Genomic DNA, 22,373 nt, shown 5'->3' on the forward strand with positions numbered 1-22,373 from the left:
GAAAAAACGCAAATTGTGTCTTTGTCCTTTTTGTTGTTGCTGTCATTCAGTTAAATGACCATCATTGTTTAAATTGTTTTATTGGCCTTATTAAGCTGAATAAAATCATGTTTTTATCTTTTGAATTTTAAATAATGCTGTGTGCCACAATGATATGTGCTAGTTACGCTTGTTATTAGCCCTTTTTGCTCTCAACTTCATAATATTCAACCCTACAACATTTTAAATGCAACAGGGTTGGGACAAATGAATGGATGGTTTCATGAGAATGACCCATCAATACTCTTGTAGAAATAATCACTTGTAAGTCTTGCGTTAACAGTAGACTGTCTTCATACAAACCTTTTACTTTGATATATCTTTCAACCTTATGACTTTTTTTTTTAGGAGAAGACATCCAAATCACCCTCTATGGAGATTCCACAGATATAAATGTCGGATTGGACAAGAAGTGTGTGATGCTGGAGAAAACCTACATCTCTTTAGCTACCTACCAGAAAGTGGCAATAATGAACAGGAGTGATTCCATTGTGCATTACCAGTGGAAGAACTTTGCCACTGAGGAGGAAGAGGAACGGGACAAATTAAGGTTTGACTAGTTAACCTCTATTAGCTTTAAGTGTTTTTATTGTAGCTATAATTTAAGTTTTTCTAACTATACTTTTGGAAAGATAAAATCTTTATAGTTTATCCTAAATTCAAGTGAGGTGACATGCCCACGTCTTAATGAAAAATTCTGTTGACAGCATCTGAGGTGCATTTTGTTTGTTTTTCAAACCGAGAGACAAGTGAAACTCATTTTCAGTGGTAATGAATAATGACGGAAGTTTCTTTTTTTATTTTTAAATGAGCTATTCTTTTAACATTATGAATGTGTCAATCTGTGTTTGTCCATTTTTCTTTTATTCTCTGTTGTTTTCTTTCTTCTTTTGTAGGCTTTCTTCAGAGCTGCATCAAGAAGTGGATGATGAGATGGAGAAGTCTCTGACAGAAAACACTGATCCTTCTTTGCTAGCTTGTCTTTCGCAGTTTTCCCATACCCTCCAGGAGGGCCTTGTGCAAACCCAGCAGCAACTTTTGTCTCTGGATGACCAGGACATCATCATGAGACCCCTGGTGTGTTAGTTACAACTAGACACATGACAAGCTTCAGGATTTTAGATTTCAGTTTACCCCGATGCAATATTGCATAACCAGCAATTAAATCTGAAACCTAGAATGTCCTTGTACCGTATAACCATATGCCTAAACATATGGTGGAAACCAAACTTAGACATCACTTCACTCAGCCAAGCAATTTAAGAAATACTGAGCTTGTTTCTAATTAGACACGAGCATTTGTTATGTGGGTGAGAGTTAAATGTGATTTACTTAACTAAATGGTCATTCTAATTGTGAATGGGCAGTTTTAAATTTTTTACTAACACTAACACTTTGTGCATGCAATCCCTAAATTCTATTAATCCTAAATTCTGCATTGGTTATGTACCTAGTGATTGGTCTTCTGCTACAGTTGAGTCTTTGTAAGTTTTTGCATGTCTGCAGTTGAGGCAGAATGTATGCAACAGTGCCAGTCGATTATAACACGATCTATAGGAAGTCCAGCTCAGCACTTTGTTTTTCCAAATGACTAATCACATACCCTTCAAAAGACATCCAACAGTGTTTTGTGTTAATTCTGTCACCTTGCTGTGACTTTCAGCCTCTTAGAGGCACATACAGACATACTGCAGTGATTCCGTTTCTCTCTGCACCTCCTTCATCTAATGTACATTTTATGTTTAAGACAGAAGAAGATGCAGCTATAAGGATGGCTATAAAAGAAAATGATTCCCATTCATTTCTGCTCTGATTTTACTCTCACCTTAAGATTTTTCAAATCAGGTTTATGCAGGCTCAGACAAGAAAAGACAGAGACAAAACTAAACAAAACAGATCGGTATCCCCTCTGCTTGGATGTGAGCATCTGTTTACATGCAGTAGAGCTTGATCGCACCTGCTCCGTCAACTCTCTGTCAAGCACTGCTGTTTGTTCACTAGTGATTTAGCAAACATTTTTATCCAATGCAGTTGTGGCCAACCCCCCTAGAGCACCCTAATTGTAAGTGACTTGCTGTAGAGCGCAGTGGTGATAAGGGACCTTGGTATCTCCCAAGTATTGATGCATCACCTGCTGGGATCATACCTGTGAAGTTTGTGTTACCAGCTCTGATTGTTAGGCTTTCACCACTTTCTATGTGTCACTGCTTCAGGGAGTAGTGTAGCATGCAAACACATTTTGGTCTTTTTTTCAGATCATTCCTGTCATAATAATAATAGTAATAATAATGACTTTACCATGAATTACTGGTAAATAATATGACATTGATGTCATTTATTATCTAGTTTCATATACACTATAATTCAAAAGTTGGGCCAATAAGATTGTTTCTTAAAGTAATGAATACTTTTATTAAGCAATGATGCATTCAGTTGTTCAAAAGTGACAAAAATTCTAATTCAAATAAATGCTTTTTTTTTAACTTGTGTCATGGTTTACACAAGAATATTAGGCAGTACAACCATTTTTGACATTGATAATAAAAAGCATATTAGAATGATTTCCGAAGGATTGTGTGACACTGAAGACTGAAGACATTACTTGGCTTCTGACAATTTTTAAATATTCTTTAATAGAAAAAAAGTCATTTTAAATTATAATAATATTTAAAAACTTCTCTTTCACACTTGTGACTTTGCATTACGCTTATATAACTAATAACATATGTGGAAATGAATCAAAATAGATTTTTTTGTGTGTTCTCTCTGTTGACTTTCTGTTGTTTTACAGAAGGGAGAAATCTGGCCCAACAGCACTGCAGAGGTGAACATCATCTTTAAACCTCAGGAAGCCAGGATCTACCAGCAGACTGTTTACTGTGAAATCACTGGTACTTACACCATGATAACAGATGTTGTGTTAAAAACAATCACTTTCTACTGTTTACTCTCATGCGCACTTGCATTGTTTTCTAACAATGCATTAGTACATTTGCATGTTGCGCTTAGGAACATCTGCAGGCCTGGAGATCAGGTTTGCATTTATTTGCATGTTTGAGTAAGGTCTGACTATATTCTGGTTGCTTGGATTAGTAGTGACCTAGAAAGACAGACTGTTGATATTGTAGCAAGTGAAATTTAATAGCCTGTTTCATTATGCTAACCTTTGCTTTTTTTTGGTTTCTTATTTGAATGCTCTGTACTTACACAGGTCGTGAATCTCGGTTGCCACTCGGCATTCAAGGAGAGGGTGTAGGCCCAAAACTGCAGTTCAGCTTTGACTTTCTAGACATGGGAAAAATTGTCATTGGCTCCAAACAAAGCTATAAGGTACAATTGTTGAAACCTCATGTAGTTTCTTTGTTTTAATCTCAATGGTAAAAGCAATTTGAGCTTAAGTTACATTGTATCCCATTAAATCCTGTACTAATTATTATTCAGTTGTTCACATTTAAGCAGCTGCAAAGCACACTAAAGGTGCAAAATGCGTCCATATTGACAAAATTTTACTAATTAAACATTTTATATTGGAGTGCTGCAATGATTGCAGTTTGTAAGTGTTATTGCCCCCTTCTTAACCCTCAGCGCTGTCTAAAAGACAAAACCACTTAGCGTTACCTCCTCCAAATCATTACACAGACTAAAGCATGTACTGTAGTAGTGGTGGGAAGAAACTATTGATGTAACAGAAGAACCCTTCACAGAATTGATTACTGTGAAGCCATAACAAGCAGGATCTCACATCAAATTTAATCAGGATGTTGCTCACAATCTGCCAAATGTAGCATGGACTCGACAGCAGTTTTAATTGAATAATAAATCCCCTTATTATTACCGAGTCTTGAAATAGACTAATGTTTGGCTCAGTTTGAATACACTCCATGCTGAATTATGCAAACATTGTGGCTTTCCAATTCCTTTTGTTATTTGAGCTTTTGGATGATCCCAATAATATAATTGTCCTGAAAGTTTTGGATTGTTTGTTTGAGTCTGATTTGTCCCTATGGGCCTCTTTTTGAGGTAGTATCCAAGTGTATGATTAAACAACGTAAACTGATCCCACCGGTGAAAGAATGAAACAATTGACGTTCAGTCTGTGCAGGCATAAACCTGGAGAGATCTACAGACCCTCTTTCTTTTGTGTTCCTTCTCTCTGTCTGTTTTGTCTTATTCTTAGCTGCTTCTAAGCAACAAGGGACTGATAAATGGTGAGTATAAACTAGTGCAACCCAGTACAGTGCTGGGGCTTTGCTTTTCCTTCAACCCCTCTGAAGGCATGATCCCACCTGGAGTCTCCAAAACACTGGAGGTCCACTTCTCTTCTGACAAACTGGGTGTTATCTCTGAAGAGTTACACTTCAGTGTGGTGGGAAACCCTGATCCCGTCATTGTCACATTCAGGTAAACCTCACAGATGAACCCTTTATTATATAATAACCCTTTATTTATTTATTTTCAATTTTCAATTATGTCATTTCTGTATGCGTTGCCTTTTGTGTCCATGAGGAAAATCATTTCACATTGCATTTAAAAACTAGATGAAATCACTCCCAAAAGGATTACATTTTAGGTTTAGCTGTACATAGTATGATAGAAATGTTTGAATGTATGCTGTTTAAGGCATTTAATCATGTTCTTATCTGAAGAGACTCTTGTTTTCTCTCATGCTAGACACAATTTATCACCATATCAAATTCTGTCATAAATGAAATATCATCTAAACATATGAAAAAGTCAAATGTCTTGCTTGGTATCTGTTACAGAAAATGAACCTCTTTTGTCTTGAACTGCTAATTTTCCACAACACTAGTACAAGTTTCCAGCCAGTCCCCATTGCTTTCCACCGTTATGTACTAATGGCAGTTTTAAAACATTAACCCAACCGTGACATATGATAGATTGCCTGTCCTATTCATACACATTCCACCCTGGTAGGCAACATACTAAAACCTTTGTATAGTTTTTTTGTACAGTTTTATTTATACATATATAACCACTTTTTTTATTATGCTCTGAGTAGGTACTTCTTTTGAATAAGTAATTATTTTGTGATCGTAAAAAAGTATGCTCTAAATATAGTATGATTCTGTGTAGTGGGAATTTATTCCGGACATACTATTGTACATTGCGTTGTCATTGTAATGTGATCTATCACCTGCATGAGCTGTGTCGCTTCACTGCCATTTACAAATCTTCTCCTGTGGCCTCATGGGAAAATAAAGTGTCCGGTGGATGCGCACTTCAAAATCGCCCCTGAAGTAGTATGTCCTCTGTCTACTGTTTTATGAATACTGTGAATTCCGGACTTACTCTTTTCATATACAATGCTATATAGTAGGGAGGTCTGATTGACCCGAATTGTACATCCTTCCCTTTAATCAATCCCCTCTTATGACCATTAGCAAAAAACATCAATGTTTCTCCTTCACTCTTTGTTTTTTTTAATCATTAGCTTATGGCTGATTAAATGAACCTGTACAGGCTGAACCTTAATTAAACGAGTGAAGCAGAGCTCTGCTGAAATCTTTCAAACAAACTAGCACAAGCCTAGTCCCTTTTGATTAAGATGGATTACCACTGAAAGTGCTGAATGTATACATTCCACAACTACCACTGCCTTGTCATCTAAAAACAATGCCACTCATTCCTCGTTCCACTGGACTTCACCTCAACAGCCTTTTAGTTTTGTATAATTACTTGTGGTGCAGCATTTTCATTGCCCTTTAGTCTTGAGTTTTTTTTTTTTTAAAGTTTCCTCGCCCCTTCATCTCTTGCAGGGGGTGTTTAATTGGGCCTACATTCCACTTCAGTGTCCCAGAGCTCAACTTTGGGGAGGTGTCCTTTGGTAAATGAACTTGCACTCTCCACTTCATCAATCAGGATCAATGTTAGTGTTTAATCCTTGTTTTGCATATTAGTTGTGTAATCAGGAATCTTCTATCACTCACACAAGGGTTTCCGCAAATGCTGACATGTCGCCTTAGCAACACTTCAGTGGTGCCCATGAGCTTTGGACTGCGGATCCCCGGAGATGGCACGGGACTGGCGAGCAGTACCAGCACGGACCAGGTCACTCAGCTGAACAGAAGTGAATGGGGACTGGGAGACAAAACCAAAAGAAGACCGAGAGAGTTTATCTTATCACCCAGCACAGGCACAGTTCGTGCTATGGCTGAGATGGATATCCAGGTATGTTTGCTCTTTCTGATTCTAAGCCGACCCGTCAACGTATTATCTCGCTGAATACCTCAAAGCGATTTGAATCAATTTCCCTATGCAAAAGCAGAAGTGACCTGTCAAGATGTTCCCTATGACCTGTCCGTGCCACAAACATCAACAGTCTCTCTAGAGACGAGAAACTTTGGTCTTTAAACTAAGTGCAGCCTTAAATGTCCGTTCAGAGCAGACCTTTAATCCCTGTTAAACCTCAGACAGCTTGGACTTTAAAAAAAACGGGCTGTTGTATTCCATTAATAGAAAAACGGGAGGTGGAATATATTGGAAAAGGTGATAAATGAGAAGAGTATCTCCAGCCTCTCTCTCTCTCTCTCTCTCTCTCTCTCTCTCTCTCTCTCTCTCTCTCTAGGGCTGTGATTATCTCACCCATGCTCCTTTGGTTGCCAGGTACCTTGCGTACCTGTCATGTGCTGGTCTTTTCCCATCAATGGGAGCTGTCAGCACTTTGGAGGGCTAATCTGTTGGATGTGTCCGCCTGTCTTTGTGCTTCCTGTGGATGTGGGTGTCTCCTGTCAGTGTGCAAATGTGCCTCTCCCAGTCTGTGACAAGAGTGTGTCTCACTGTGCTCTAATGAGACCTCAGCACAAGAATACATATTAGAGGGTTGCGGTTAGTCGTATTAGTGGAATGGGACAATATTCCCAGATGCATCACACAGCTGGCCGGCAGCCTCCTAGACATGTTAGAATAATAAAAGAAACGCACCTGGAGAGTACTTTGCCGTTCTTCTCAGGCGGTTACATTTCGTGGTGACAGTTGTCTGTGATCCCATATGTGAGGTTTCAGAGTACTTAAAGCACTGCATGGAGAGGAATACTGCAATCTGAACAGTTTGGAATTACGTGAGCGCTATATTTAGACAAGCAGCTGTTAAATCTGTTCAAAGCTTTTATAATAGTGATTTAAACAATGATATATTTAAGTGGGGTTGTTTCATAAATTAAATACGGAGATATAATATCTTATGAAGAATATACAGTAAACTACCGTTCAAAAGTTTTGGGTCAGTAAGATTTTTTTTTTTTTTTTTGAAAGAAATTAATACCTTTTAATATTTATTTAGAAAGGATGCATTAAATTAGTAAAGACTAAAACAATAAAGTCTTTAACATTGTTACATACAAATTTTAATTGAAATAAATGCTTTTTTAAAAACTTTCTATTCATCACAGAATCCTTGGAAAAAATAACACTGTTTTCACAAAAATATTAATTAGCACAACATTCTACATTGATAATAAAAAGTCATACCAAATCATGATATTTAAACGGTTTCTGAAGGATCACGTAACACTGAAGACTGGATTAATGGCTGCTGAAAATTTTGCTTTGCCATCGCAGAAATAAATTACATTTTAAAATATATTTCGCAATGATTTACTGTATTTTTGATCAAATAAATGCAGACTTGGTGAGCATAAGAGACTTTTTTCAAAAACATAAATAAATGTTAAACGTTTGAACAGTAGTGTATATGTGTTTGTTTTTCAGTTAACCTTTTGCTCCAACACGGTGCAAGACTACAATCTGGCTTTAGTGCTGGATGTTCAAGGTGTTGGAGAGGAGGTTTTAGCTCTCCCAATCAAAGCTAGGTAATACACTTTCATTGGGGAAATAAAGTGGTGCTGTTTTCCCTGCACAAAACTTATCTCTGATTGTTCCGGTAGATGTGTTGTGCCTGATGTGGTCCTCAAGAACCCAGATCTTCAGTTCCAGCACTGTTTCCTGGGTCATTCTTATGAGCAATCATGTGAGCTCATTAATGATAGTGACCTTCCTGCGTGCTATGGACTTCTGCCGCAGGTGATTCCTCCCAATCAAGTAAAATTTATTGGGTTTTCTATTGCAGCCCTTTCCAATTTTCTAGGTCAGACATTAGAGATATGTATTTTGGTTTTCAAGCATATGACACTCGTTTCTGTTTGCAGCCATATGAGGAAGACCCTGCTCTTCTTTATTCCAGTCCTCACGCACGAGGGGTCATCCAACCGTACAGCACAGAACAGATTCCAATAGTTCTTCAGGCCAAGACAGTGGGCAGCCTACAGGAAACAGCTCACATTGCTATACTAGGCCGTCAAGACCCACCGTTGGTGAGTATATGTCTACTTATGACATTACGGCAAGTGCATATTTTACACTAGCACTCAAAAGTTTGGGGTCGGTAAGATTTAATGTTTTTGAAAGAAGTCTTATATGCTCACCAAGACTGCATTTATGTAATAAAAAAATTAAGAAATAAAAAATGTACTCATGTTCAATTGAACCAAAGTCAATGGTTTGATTCCCAGGGAATGCATGAACTGATAAAATGTATAACGTAAATGCAATATACAGTTTGTCGCTTTGGATAAAGCATTTTCCAAATGCATAAATTACATGTATGTGAAAGCAAAAATGCACTGTAATTAGACTATGTTCTTCCTGCAGTTGGTGTTCCAACAATTTAAGATATCGTTTAATTAAAACAGCAAGTGTATTGAATAAAAAATTTAAATTACCCATGTGTCAATGATTAATGCAATATTTGCAAACAACCTGTATTAGAAACAGAGTTGGCTGTTATGATGTGCAGAAAGCGTTAAAAATCTCGGAATGAACTGGTTTAGTTTAATACCAGCACATTTGTACATTACAATAACAAATTGCTAAAGAACAGTATAGAACAAAAGGTGGGTTTTTTTTAGATCCAGAATGTGTCAAAGGCTCTTTAGAATCAGAATCCTTGCCGCATTTTCACATAAGAGACGGTTCCTCTCTTCAGCCATTACGTGAGATGCTGCGCTAAACAGCCTCCCTTTTTCTGTATTAACACTATCATCAATCATCAGCTGCTGTTTACATTAAAATGATTAAAATGGATCATTTCGTGTGTACACTGTCTTTTCTCTTTGTCAGAGTTTATATCTTCGCTGTTAATAGATCTGTTATCAAAGCGGTTTCTGTCACAGTCTTCTGTTTACGTTCTTTCGGTGGAACATCACAACATTTTCGCAAAAAATCTTGATGTGTAATCCTTTTCTCCATAGGAGCTCCTCCTGTCCTGTGTTGGCCAGGGACCTTCCGTATCTGTCAATGCTGCCAAGCTGAACTTTGGCTGCATTCCCGTGCTGACTGATGTCACAAGGACTTTGCAGCTGTCAAACGACTCCCCAATCCCAGCCAGATTCTTTGCTCAAATGGTGGGTTCTAATGCTACAGAAGGGATGAAAAGCTTTGGTACTGTTTCCCTTTGACCTTGTAATGTCAGTTTCCTCTCCTGATGCCTATTCTACTGTTTTCTTACTTTGGGTCCAATATCATGGTCTTGTCTCCATGCCTTGTGAATGCTCTTTTAGATTAGATTAGATAAGAGTTAGCGTAATACCCTCATACTGTATGCCTTTTATAAATCCTAATTTCTCCTAATTTCCATTTTTCGTTTTGGTCGCTCTTTATATTAAATAAGCTCCTTGATTCTCAGCACTGATAAATAAGCATTAGGCTTTGTTTAATTAATCCATGGAAGGATTGCATGCAACCACACACACATACACCAAGAGACTTGGACACATATATAGACAAACTCATTCAGTTATTAAGGGCATCCTAGATTATGTGTCGACACTCATTGGTAAACTGATCCTGTCTTCTCCTCCAAGGCTGAGGACTTTTATAAGCCCAGAGTTTTTACTAAACATTTTCCAGCTTTAGTCGATCCTGAATTTCATTACAGGCGCTCGATAGCGTGGCTGAGTGCCAGGCAGATGCTGACAGCAGTGCGTCGTGAATTGAAAATACTCACAACGCAGTCTTTCGCTTTTATGCGTCCATCTGTTCATGTAGTTTCTGATAAACAAGTATTGTGAGTTTTTCGGAAAGATATGTCTCTCCTGAGACTGACTTTTGGTTCCATTGTAAAGCTCTACAGCACGATGAAGTTTAAAGCAATCAATGGTGTTAAACCTTCTAATGCAGGTCTGATCTGATTATTGAAATTTCAGCTGGCTTGTTCTTTACTTGATTCCTCTCTCAAGGGGAAATCGCCCCAACCTCGATCTAGCTCCCTATCGACCGGCTCGTCTCTCTGTCTTCCCCTCCTTTATCTCTCTCCCGCTTGCTTTGCCACTTCTCTTTCATATGAAGACTTACGGAGTGATCTATGTCTCCCTGCTGACCTCCTTTAGTCCGGCGCAGTTCAAATGATAGGGCCCTCTCTCTAACCTCTACCTGCTCAAAGGCGTCTCCTCCTTGCTGAATACTGAATTTGTAATTTTCTTCCTCCAAGGGCAGCCCACTGCTGGTGATGACTGTGTTGAAGCATAAGCCATTGGCAAACTTCTTTTGTAAATTTAAAGACATACTATTGCATTATGTTATGAATATCAATATGTTATGAATTTCTTTGGAATTACAACATATTTCAAAGGGACCCTTATATAAAGTTTTACCAAAACCCTTTACTACCTCTGATGATCAGATTCAGTGTATTTCTCCAGAATTATTCATGTGGCTCTGCAATGGCTCACAGTTGAGTGAATATGAGATATGAGTGTGGCTCCCCCTGATTGGCCTCTAACACACCGTCTGCCTCACAAACACACTTTGCCACACACAAATATATAGCTCCCGCGTGACTCAGAGGTCATATCAGTTTGAGGAGTTGGTTATGAAAAAGTCAGCTACCAATTCACTCATGAGGTGTTTGCATGATTTTCTGGAATACTTGATTCTGATTGGACAATTGTGACTAAGTCAAAAAACAATTATGTCTATCTAATGACTACTGAATTGCAGCCATGTATTAAGTGGGATAATGTACATTCTGATGATCTTAATGTCTTAGATTGTGCACACTGAAATGGGAAATACTTATCCTTCAATTTCCTCTCTACAGTCTGCTCACTTAGTTTTTCCCTATGAAGACTGTAAAAGGAGAGCATAATGGAAATTATGATAAATGTGCCAAAAGCTATACTCAGCCATCAGGATGAGCCACACTCTTAAGATAAATAAAACACTATTAATCAGAATCCCTTAACACACCAACACCCATTCTCTTTACTCAGTCAGAAAATCCCAATTAAAAGTTAATGTGCAGGACATCAATCATTTGGCCGCATTATGAAAATTGATTTGAATCCTCCGCCAACAGTTATGGAAAGCAGTGGTACAAATTAAGCAGCTGGTGGGTTGCACTTTTGCATGCAAAGACAAGCTTGCACTTTTTTCACATTGGTTTATTTCTCGTTATGAGGAAATAAAAGGAAATAATGAAAGTAGGGAGAAAAAGTAGGACAGAGAGGAGGCGCTTAACATATGGGGTTTGAAAGAGGAAAAAACTGCTTATGCATATCCTACATCCCAATACCCTGTTGTATAAGCATATTGTCTGAGAAGGTACTACAGTACATTGGAATTAGAATTTACCTCACGACTGTTAAAAAAAGTTTGTTCTATGTACTATACATATTGATGTACTACATCCACCATGTTATTACTGCCATGTGGACTACAGTTGAGTCTGCCATTCATAAATCCTCTCCCGTGGCGTCATGGGATTGATTGAATGCACACTCCTGAATCTTGGTGGAAGTAGTAGGTTATATGGGTACTTTTCACCTACTGTTTTTCAAATAGTTACTATGTATTCGAACATACTACTCTTTTGCCGTACTGTATATTTGCACAGAATTCGATTTCCGACGCAGTGGAAGTATTAGCCAGATTTCAGATTCTTGGGTCAGTTATAGCACAAACAGTGTTCTTCTATCAGCCATTCAGTACTCATTATAAAACGGACACATAATTCCAATTCCTTTATACTATCGCCAGTCTTTTCTTCTCCCTTCAGATAAAGAGAATCCTGCTGGCAGCACAAGGCATATAGACACACAAACTGTATGTTTACATGTTATCACTACATAGCTGCTCATTTAAAACCTTGTTCAATTACAAGACTGAGATAAGATGTTGCTTAATGGTTGGCTTTTGAGTGGCAGTTACTTGTGTTGGAGCCAACCGGGAGGGAATGATCATTAATATTTCTCATTACCCACTAGAAAACGTACCCACTGTGGGATCATTTCCCCTGGACATTACATAAGACAGAAGAATCAGTCCACACACATAAGGGAGTTTACCATTGTTTTTTGCTTGTGAATTTTTTTTTCATGTGACTTGGACTATACAGTATATTGTATGAAGTTGATGTATGAAGGATGCTTTAGGTTGTCACTTCTGTATATTAACCCATTTGATGCCAACGTATTCCTAGCTAGGTGATCATTTGTATTTTACTCATTGGATTGGCCAGTAAAATAAACACTTTAGAAAAGTTAGTGAAAGTAAGTGGTTATTCTTGGTCACAATTGTAACTGATAGAAGAGTATACTTAAAATTTGCTTAGTAGCTGAGTAAGACCAAAGTTGCAAAATTATTAACACTACTGTTCAAAAATTTGGGTTAAGATTTATTTTTGGAAACTTGATAAACAAGGAAATAAAATTATGGAAAGTGGCAGTGTATACTTTTACATTGTAAAAAAAAAAAAAATTCAAATAAATGCTGTTCTTTTGAACTGAAGAATTCATTTCTGAATTTTCAGACCTGAAAAAAAAATTCCTTGTTTCCACAAAAATATTAAGCAGCCCAACTTTTCAACATTGATAATAATAAGAAATGTTTCTTGATTTTGATAGGATCATGTGACACTGAAGACTGGAGTAACGGTGCTGAAATTCAACTTTGCCATCACAGGAATAAATTACATTTTTAATATTCACACAGAATATATGAAAATATTACTAGCCCCAAATTTTTGGACGGTAGTGTATTTATATATATATATATATATTATATATTATATTATATATTATATATATATATATATATAGAGAGAGAGAGAGAGAGAGAGAGAGAGAGAGAGAGAGAGAGAGAGAGAGAGAGCAAGATTTAAATGGGTGAGAGCGTTTAAACATATGTATGGAATTATTAGAATGTTATTATCCTTTTTTGCTATCGTATGTTTAAAACTACACAATGGAATTAGGGATTTTGTGCTATAATGTGTATGTGAATGTTGATAGGTGAGGAACAGGTCTCACTGGCGTGTGGATCACAGTGAAGGGGAAATTCCTCCAAAGGAAAGTCTGGAATTGAAGTTGATAGCCCATTTGAACGACACCATGCCCTTCCAGGATGAACTGTTTCTGGAAATCCAGGACAGCCAAAATTGTAACATTCCTGTGTCGGCCAAAGGAAAGGGCACCACCATAGTCACTGACCGTCCATTGGCTCCTAGCCTGGATTTGGGAACCCACTTCAGGTAAAACAACGCCAATGTCTGTCCTTGAATTCTGCTATTTACAATAGTCCGCTATTCACAAAACTTCATGTTCAGTTAAATTATTAAATCTTCTGGTCTTCTAGTTCCGGCCCATGTCGGTATGCCTTCAGAATTACTAATCGAGGACGTCGCACTCACCAACTATTATGGACCACAGAGGGGTTTCCACAGTTTCACAACAGAGACGTTCTGTCACCTAACAAGTCTAGGAACAAAAAAAGCAAGAGCCTTCAAACTTCAGATCAAGGAGGCCCTATCTTCAGCTTATCACCTGCACGTTTGTTACTTCCTCCTGGCCACTCAGCTGACATGCTGCTAGAGGGCTCCTCTGACGTCCCCAAGGTACCGATATCAGAACTTTTTCTTATGTGCATCAGCTATTAATCGTCTCTAACTGGTAACTAGACTGCTTTCCTTGCAACAATTTCAAATATGTTGGCCAACAGCGGTTCCGACACAACCTGTTAAAGTTTGAATACTAGGGTGATGAAGGTCCTGAAAGCCACACTTAATCCTCTTTTAGTGGAGACGCATGGAGCTGTGCATTGACTTCCTCTCTAGAGCATTACAGAGATGCATGCCTCCTTGAGTCCTTATTGATTTAATGGTAAATTAGAGATGAGAGAAGGTGAGAAGTGAAAATAGGCCTGCCCTGCTGCGTCCCACGCTGGGCTGCTGCATTGCATAGCCATCAGTCGGTGTGCCGGCTCTCAAGCATCATAGAGAACGGCTCTGTTTTATTGCATTTCTGAGTTTTAGTGCAAGGCTGAGCTGGGTTTCTTAAAAATTAAACTTTCAAAGATGATTCACATCCATTCCTAAATTGAGAATATGAAAACAGATATATGTATAAATGTGTTTTTTAAATGTGTGTTTATGAATTGCAGGTGGTTACGGAAAAACTTGTATGCTATGCTGTTGTCGGGCGTCAGTATGTGAGAGAATGCATCATTACTACAGACGTCACATGCCAATTCGTCTCCCCAGCAGTAGACATCTCCTCCAAACAAATCACCTTCTATGTGGAAAAGGTTAGCAAAAATCTCTCTCTACTATCAAGGGCTATGATAGTCAGTGTTGGTTGTAATTCATCACCAAGTTATTAATTACTGTAATTTAATTACTTTTCCCTTGAAAAAGGAAAGGAAAGGTACTTCTTATGTGACTGTATTAAATAGTGACTATAGAACGATTCTATATGAAACAATAGTGGATTACCATCGAAATTGAATTTTTTTTTTGAATTGTTTTTAATGTATCCTTTTCTCTTTAAATACTTCGGTCGGTTTAAGAATAATTTATGCAATTTTATATTATTTATTTGAAAGGATCAAAATAGCAGTTTTATGTCTATCCTTTGTATTGTTCAAGTGGTCGTGGTTGATATGAAATTTAGAAAGTAATTAGTAATATAAGTAATGCAATACTTTTTTAGAGAGAGGAATTAGTACAGTAAACGGATTACACTGTTGAAGATGTAATTAGTTACTAGTAATTCATTACTTTTTAGAGTGACTTATCCAACACTTACAGTTTAGAATTTTTAATTTTGTTGTTATTTGTTGTTTAGTTATTTTTTGTCATTTTTTGAGGGGTGCCAAAGTTATTAATGCATTAACTGGTGTCATAAATGCATACTTCTAGTGTTATTTTGTCGCATTTTCATGTTTAATACAGGTGAGTTGTAAAGGTTTAAACTTTTATATCAAATGAGTTTGGCTCTTATTTCCTCATCCTTGCAAAACCGCAACCACATTAACCCATTTCTTAATATTAAAGGGATATTTAATATTAAGTCATATTTTCATTTTTCACCCATAAATGAAAATACTGTCATAATTTATTCACCCTCATGTCGTTCCAGACCTGTGTGACTTTCCTTTTTCAGGGGAACATAAAATTTCATTTCACAATTTCACAAAAAAACATTTTATTTTTCATACAGTGGAACCTAAACCGTTTCCAAAATTCTTCACAGTTCTGGACTGACATTAGTGTGAGTAAATGATAATAGAATGATCATTTTTGGGTGAACTATCCCTTTAATTACTCATATTGTGCATATTGTATTGTGTGTGTGCATGTCAAATGTCAGGTCCATTATCTGTGCTGTAACTCGTATAAGTGGCTGAACATGTACCCTTTTATCAAATGTCCTTTCACTTTTTATGAAGCACAGAAAAAAATAGTCTGCAGTGTGTGGTTAGATTGAGGCAATTATCTGTTCTCTTGTAAAGGAATTGAGCCTAATTTATGAATGGTACAGAAGAGATATATATCATCTGTTCATCCAATCAATCAATTTCAATCCATTTGTAAGTCACTTGACTGCATAAAGACAAGATTGAGGCATGGACAAATGTTATGGTCTATTGAAATCGAAAACAGATTGCCACTTCAAGTATTGATAGTAAAAACCATGCAGCTGTTATATCCAACTCATTCAAATGAGCCGTCCAAATTTACTTCTCATTCGCAAAATGATTGTAAGTGAGCTGAGATGGCACATTAATTTGAACCCCAGCTCACAGCTCAGCACTGATGCCCTGGAATCTCTGGTCCTCTTCTGTTTAAAAAAAAAGTAGAATAAGCACAGTGAGCTCAGGAGGAACCATCATTATAATGAAAATTTCACTTTCATTATCTCTCTTTCAACACACACACATTTGCACACACAACACCACCCGCCTTGTCAGATTCCTGTTCTCTCACATTTTTGCTGCAGCTGTACATATTTTCATAAACTACTTCATACACATCTTCTGACAGCTGTTTTCAGGCACCTTGTAAGTCTGTATCTTAGAACTAAAAATGCAAATTTATTTCTGTGGCATTCTTTTTATCTGACGCTGTCCCATTCGTCTGTGTTTTGACAGCCCGTGCTGCTAGATTTACTGAATGCTCCCTTAGTAGAGCTTGGAGGAATAAAGCAATTAAAGAGAGCGAGTAGGGAATGGGGGAGAAAGAGAGAGAGAGAGATGAGAGGAAAGTGGATGATGAGGGAAAACTCAGACTGCAATAAAAGAGTGAATTTTGCCTTTTAAGTATTGGCAATAACATGCAAAAATAACTGATATTTGTCCTTGCAAGTTATATTGTGTCTAATAGCATTAATAATAACAACTGGTCTCAATATCACATCCTCACCACATATTACTTAAGTTTCAGAAATATTCTGTCTCAGTCCCTGTGCAAGTTTGTACTTTGTATGGTCACAGTAGATTTTGTGTATTGCCATTTTAAATATAAAGTACCATTTAAAAGTTTGTGGTTGGTAAGATATTTGGTAAGATATAAATGTTTTTGAAAAAATCTCTTATGCACACCAAGGCTACATTAATTTGATTATAAAATACAGTAAATACAGTAATATTGTGAAATGTTACAATTCAAAATAACCTTTTTTTCAATTTTAGTATTTCATAAATGTAATTTATTCCTGTAAATATTCAAAGCTGAATTTTCAGCAGCCATTACTCCAGTCTTCAGTGTCACATTATTCTTCAGAAATCATTAATATGCTCAAGAAACATTTCTTATTATTATCAATGTTGAAAACAGTTGTGCAGCTTAATATAAAAATAACAGAATTTATTTGAAGTAGAAATCCTTTGTAACATTATAAATATCTTAACTGTCATATTTGATAAATGTGTCCATGCTGAGTAAATGTATATATGTAAATGTATATATAGTAAATGTATGTAATATATTTATGGAGTTTGTCTGACTCACAGGCTCCAGATGTGTCTCTGGTTCCGCTGTATCAGAGGCTGGTTCTAAAGAGTGTGTCCTCCTTGAATCTCTCTATGGAACTAACCCTGCGTGAGCCCTTTGGATTGTGTGATTATGACGGGGATGAACTGTTTACAACCTCAAAGGTAAACAGGTTAAGTATAGTTGCTGTTTGTTTACCAGTAATGGCAAGTGTAACTGCATTGTAGTGGGAGTCATTAATTATTGCTTCCAAAAGCAAAATAAAAACCTTAAAATGGCATTTATTTTATTTTATCCTATTGTTGCACATCTATGCATGCAAGTGTGCAGGTAAGATTTGAATGCTTTCCATTATTTGACCCGTGCATCTGAAGTTTTGGTCTTCCAGGCGGAGTCTAATAGTTCTTCTCTTTCTGTAGAGTCTGGTGCTGACAGTCGGAGCTCAGAAAGAGCTGTGGGTGCGTTTCAACCCCATGTATCGACAGGATCGTCTCACCCGTGTGGTTGAGGACGTGCTGGAGTTCTGCTACCATGGCCACCCTCAGCAGGATCAGGTGGTGCTGAGGGGTGAGGTTCACTTCCCTAATCTCAAGTTCTCCAGCACCACATTGGACTTTGGCTGCATTCTCAACAACACAAAATCCCGTCTCAAGCTCACCATGACCAACTGCAGCCCACTCTGTGTTTCCTACCGTTGGGCCTTCCTGGTAGACCGAAAGCAATGCCATATTGGGTAGGAACAACACAAACATGAGTATCAAATAATAAATCTAAACTTAAAACCAAAATTGAAATATCTGCCATTTTTTACTCTCCCTCATGAACCACAAGAGAGGATATTTTGAAGAATGTTTGAAGTACAGTTTATGTCCATAAAATGTGATTTGTAGTCCTTTGGCATTAACTAAAATGGTTAGGAGCACAGGGACACCTCTCCAAAGAATGAATTTGGCTGTGCTGTGCTTTAATTCCAAGCCGGTGCATTTTAATGTAGTCCACTGCAGAAACAGGGATAGACTGTATGGACTTAAGCTGATATTTAGCAATTCAGAGGCTGCATAAGCGAATTCTTGAGAGAAATGTTCAAGGAGTATTGATTTTCTGTTGACAAAAAAACAACAACATAAAATAAATAAATAAATTGGAGGGAATTAAACAAAAAGCCTCTAAAGATTAAGCAATCGATGCTTTATTTCAGCACTCAGATGTTAAAGACAGACAGATGTCCAGTGAAGCCTTCCAAGCCCTGAGAGGAAATGCAATAACTTGCTATAACTGAATAAACGGGTGATGATGTATGACAGACTGATGCAGCTGACAGCTCACACTTTGCTGATAGGAGTGAATAGTGGAGAAGCATGTGATTAAATAATGGGTCATCAGCATTTACAGTCTCTGAGGTGTTCAAATGGAGCAACTTAGAATAGCTGTCAAACATTTGATCTCTGTGTTTAAAACAGAGAATTCAGTGCCCTATAGTGGAACCATTGTAGAAACTGAGTTAGTCTTTAGAGTCGAACCAGTGTTTAATTTCAATTAAAATGAAAATATTTAAATAAAGTGTTAGTCGTTATAGTCATAGTTTTTGTCTTTTAATGAAGATATAATTTAAATTAAGTCATGTTCTGTAATTATAGATGTAATTTTAATCCATTTTACTCTGACTAAAATACCATTAAATTTTAGTAAAGAAAAGATTTTTTAGAAAAGTAAAAAAGGTCCTCCCCTAAACCTAGCAATCAGTGGGGCATAAGCAGATCACTCGAAAACAAATTAATGAGCTACAAATTCACACAAATTATCCACCAATTCTCCAAAATGTAAAACAGTTTGGATGACTTGTGCATTATCCGTTATTTTGTACAGATACGGGTGTAATATTATATTTGTATGTTGTATGTACAGTATTTATCTGATTAATCTCAAATTATAGTATGCGTTAGGTCGAATTAATTCAATTTACCAGTTATACTTCACTGTTCAGATTCAGCTGTACAAGCGGGACAATTCTTGACATTGTTGTGTCATTGTATGATTATATTATTTGAAATAAGCCAATAATAAAAAACATAGTAGTGAATTGTTAATATCTTGCGGTAACATTTTTTTCTCATTGTATTTTTGCTATATTTTAATTAACATTTAATTATCGCAACAATGTGCGTTTTTCATCTCGTCTTATAGGTTTGTATATTTAACACACTTCCAGCTTTACACACTCGTGGTCTCCTGGTTGGAAAATAAAATAGTTTACACAACGTTTCATTTTAAATCTCAGCTGTTGATAGCTTTGGGTTGAGTTTTTATAGTTTTAAACTGTTGTAGTGGCTGCCATGTCCTGCGTCGGATTAATCGATATATCCTCTGTGGGGCTGCAGTGCAAGCCAGTGAAGATTAATCACTTTCCACACTACTATTCGCTTCCCACCTCGTGCATGATCCAATAAGACTATGACCTTTCCTATCATTATCGCAGGGTTTTTAGCATGCATTGTCCAGCCTGCTAATTAAAAGCCTATCAGTAATTAAACCAAGAGCAAAGCCTCTATTATTGGACCACTTGGTTGATCCATTCGGGCTCCTGGCACATGGCGGATTTCTTGCTGATGGACAGTTTCTTGTGGTGTCTGTGGCTGATATAAGACTGATTACTTTTTTCCTTCTTTTCTGGTAGGTTTTTTAACGAGACGAGCCAAGGGACTGAAGGAGACGCTGGGGGGGAAAGAAAGGAGAGTGGGGAGGCACAGAGGGAGCTGTTAGAGCAGAGAGAAGCTGACGGCAAGATGGACCCAAACAGGTCTGAGAACAGCTTCTGTGTGATACTAGAGGCTGACAACTCCCTGAAGCCTCTCCGATAATAAGCAGGAATTATGAGGATACATATAAAGGGGGATGTTTACCCGAATCTCATCATGTTAGCAGACCTTTGAGTATTACCTCAGCTCCTCTCTGGTTCTCCAAGTTGATAATGAGAGAACGAAGCGTAGCCTCCTACAGAATCATTAGATTGCTCAAGAGCACCCATCACGTACGCACTCATATCGAGAAGGGTAGGTAAAAGTGAGGCGCTATCTGTGCGTTTGTTTAGCGTAGCGAGTGTTTCTGGCAGCGCATGTCTCTTGAGAGACTTAAGCCTTTGAGAACACCTGCACCAGACTTCTCTTCACTGCGTTGGTATCTGAAACGCTCTCAGCACTGTCATTTGTTCTATGTCCTCAACCTGGTTCTAGAGATGTTGTTGAACACGCACACATTTTAAAACAAATACCATTCAAGCACAAAAGTTGTACATTTTCAGATGGATTTTAGAAGGATTTTTTTCTTCTAGATATGACTGGTGGTTTTAATTTCCAGGGGTCCTGTGGAGCTTATTCATTATCTGTACTAAGCAATCGCCTCCTGGTTTATCAAAAAAAAATGAAGTTACATCTTTTGATTAACAGTGCCCCCTGCTGACTCCATTTATAATGACACCCACTGTCCCAGCCTGCTCAGCTTCAATACAACCTTCCATCTGAATAGTTTTTACAAGATTTTTGATTTGCTTTATTTCTGAAAGCAAAATATTATGACGCATTGATTCCATCAACACTTATTCTGAATGAGGCACTTAGTCTGTTCTTTTCCCTTTCTTCAGAGCCTGAGATTTTCTGTGTTAACTTTTCTTCTGATAAATTACACCTGTTAAATTATTTAATGCTTTCTGTAATTAACGGCCATCTTGACTCCATTTAGTTTCCGCCTGACCCTTAAGGCGGAACAAGAACGTGAAGTTAGAGAGATGGAGATCGAATGATTGGTGAAAACCACTAATAATGTGTCATTGTTTATATTTTTGCAGGGAGACTGATGTAATCATGCCTCAATTGGAAGAGGATGAATTGCATCATGGTAGTGGACAAGAGCAGAATAGGACCTACTCAACACGGCCAGTGAGCACAGAGCTCAAACCCATCAATCTCACAGCCAATGGGCATCCAAGTGTGAGTGTGAAAGAGGTCCGTATAACCTTGCGTTCGTCCCAATATGTTGATATATTCTCTAAAAGTATTATACATTTTGAAGCTGCTCTTTTTCATTCTCATCTATTTCATAGGTGTTTGATATCTCCTCACTGTATGGGGAACTACAGCCTGGTGACACCAAGCTGGTGACCTTCTCATTTCTTGGTCACGCTGACATCAGCACGCATGTGTTGGCATTGTGTGTGGTGGAAGGAGGGCCCACCTATGAGATCACACTCAAGGGTCAGGCTTCTTTTGTTTCGTATACATTGGACACAAATGACATTGACTTTGGTTTACAGGTAACTTCACACTTTCAATAAAATAGCAATATGATTAATTCAGCATCAATCTGTATAGATGAAAGGGTTTTGTTCTGTTTTTCCCCCCTATAATCATAGTTGTTTGACCATGTAGCTGAAACAGAGCTCATTTTGAAGAACACAGGGAAAGTCGGATTTGATTTCTCTTCTCTAACTGGAGAACCAGGAGTCTTTCTTGAGCAACTGTTACCTGGTCAGCCTCTCATCATTCCCAGCAAGGTGAGATGTTCATGTTTTAAAACACTGATTACTTTTCTTCCCATCAAATTTGTGGCCCAAGTGCATCATGTGTCATTGGTTGTGTTTCTTCTGAAGGGTCACCTAGAGCCGAATGCAGAAATGAGGCTCAGTGTATACTACCTTCCAGGAATTCCAGAAGTCTTTCACAAGACCTTTCATTTGCAAGTGGCCTTTTATGAGACTGAAGTCATTACTGTAAGAGGAGAGGGTATTTTCCCTCGACTGTGTCTGGACCTTCCTAGAGACCTGAGTAAGTTGCTGTCGGTCATACACTTCCTTTCAAAAGTTTGGGGTCAGTAAGATTTTTATTTTTAAAGGAAATTAATACTTTTTATTTTATTTTTATATATTTTATTGATTTTACACAAACAACTAACTAACAAGCCCAGCTATTACCAACATACAAAACGGGGGGAAATTATTCACACACACAAATTGCACATCACATATTACATCACATAACCTACATTATTGTTTACAACGAAA

The 22,373-nt window shown here is 37.5% G+C and overlaps 2 protein-coding genes across 2 annotated transcripts in view; one reads left to right on the plus strand and one right to left on the minus strand.

Moving 5' to 3' along the window:
• Nucleotides 1–22,373, minus strand: part of LOC311291126 (hydrocephalus-inducing protein homolog) — a gene marked incomplete at its 5' end in the record, with an annotated part of 141,571 nt that overhangs the window by 47,588 nt on the left and 71,610 nt on the right. The window lies entirely within an intron of this gene.
• hydin (HYDIN axonemal central pair apparatus protein) overlaps nucleotides 1–22,373 on the plus strand; it is a gene marked incomplete at its 5' end in the record, with an annotated part of 61,399 nt that overhangs the window by 3,863 nt on the left and 35,163 nt on the right. The window contains 21 exons of the mRNA XM_084409516.1: nucleotides 388–589; nucleotides 936–1,116; nucleotides 2,831–2,930; nucleotides 3,251–3,369; nucleotides 4,217–4,440; nucleotides 5,817–5,884; nucleotides 5,993–6,228; nucleotides 7,768–7,868; nucleotides 7,944–8,079; nucleotides 8,205–8,369; nucleotides 9,306–9,458; nucleotides 13,344–13,582; nucleotides 13,687–13,945; nucleotides 14,491–14,634; nucleotides 17,341–17,484; nucleotides 17,740–18,053; nucleotides 19,995–20,117; nucleotides 21,162–21,318; nucleotides 21,417–21,626; nucleotides 21,726–21,866; nucleotides 21,963–22,137. Coding sequence (XP_084265642.1) covers nucleotides 388–589; nucleotides 936–1,116; nucleotides 2,831–2,930; nucleotides 3,251–3,369; nucleotides 4,217–4,440; nucleotides 5,817–5,884; nucleotides 5,993–6,228; nucleotides 7,768–7,868; nucleotides 7,944–8,079; nucleotides 8,205–8,369; nucleotides 9,306–9,458; nucleotides 13,344–13,582; nucleotides 13,687–13,945; nucleotides 14,491–14,634; nucleotides 17,341–17,484; nucleotides 17,740–18,053; nucleotides 19,995–20,117; nucleotides 21,162–21,318; nucleotides 21,417–21,626; nucleotides 21,726–21,866; nucleotides 21,963–22,137 — 3,591 coding nt within the window. The remainder of the gene's footprint in view (nucleotides 1–387; nucleotides 590–935; nucleotides 1,117–2,830; nucleotides 2,931–3,250; nucleotides 3,370–4,216; nucleotides 4,441–5,816; nucleotides 5,885–5,992; nucleotides 6,229–7,767; nucleotides 7,869–7,943; nucleotides 8,080–8,204; nucleotides 8,370–9,305; nucleotides 9,459–13,343; nucleotides 13,583–13,686; nucleotides 13,946–14,490; nucleotides 14,635–17,340; nucleotides 17,485–17,739; nucleotides 18,054–19,994; nucleotides 20,118–21,161; nucleotides 21,319–21,416; nucleotides 21,627–21,725; nucleotides 21,867–21,962; nucleotides 22,138–22,373) is intronic.

The sequence above is a fragment of the Rutilus rutilus genome (genome assembly GCF_951802725.1).
Source record: "Rutilus rutilus genome assembly, chromosome: 5".
NCBI lineage: Eukaryota > Metazoa > Chordata > Actinopteri > Cypriniformes > Leuciscidae > Rutilus > Rutilus rutilus.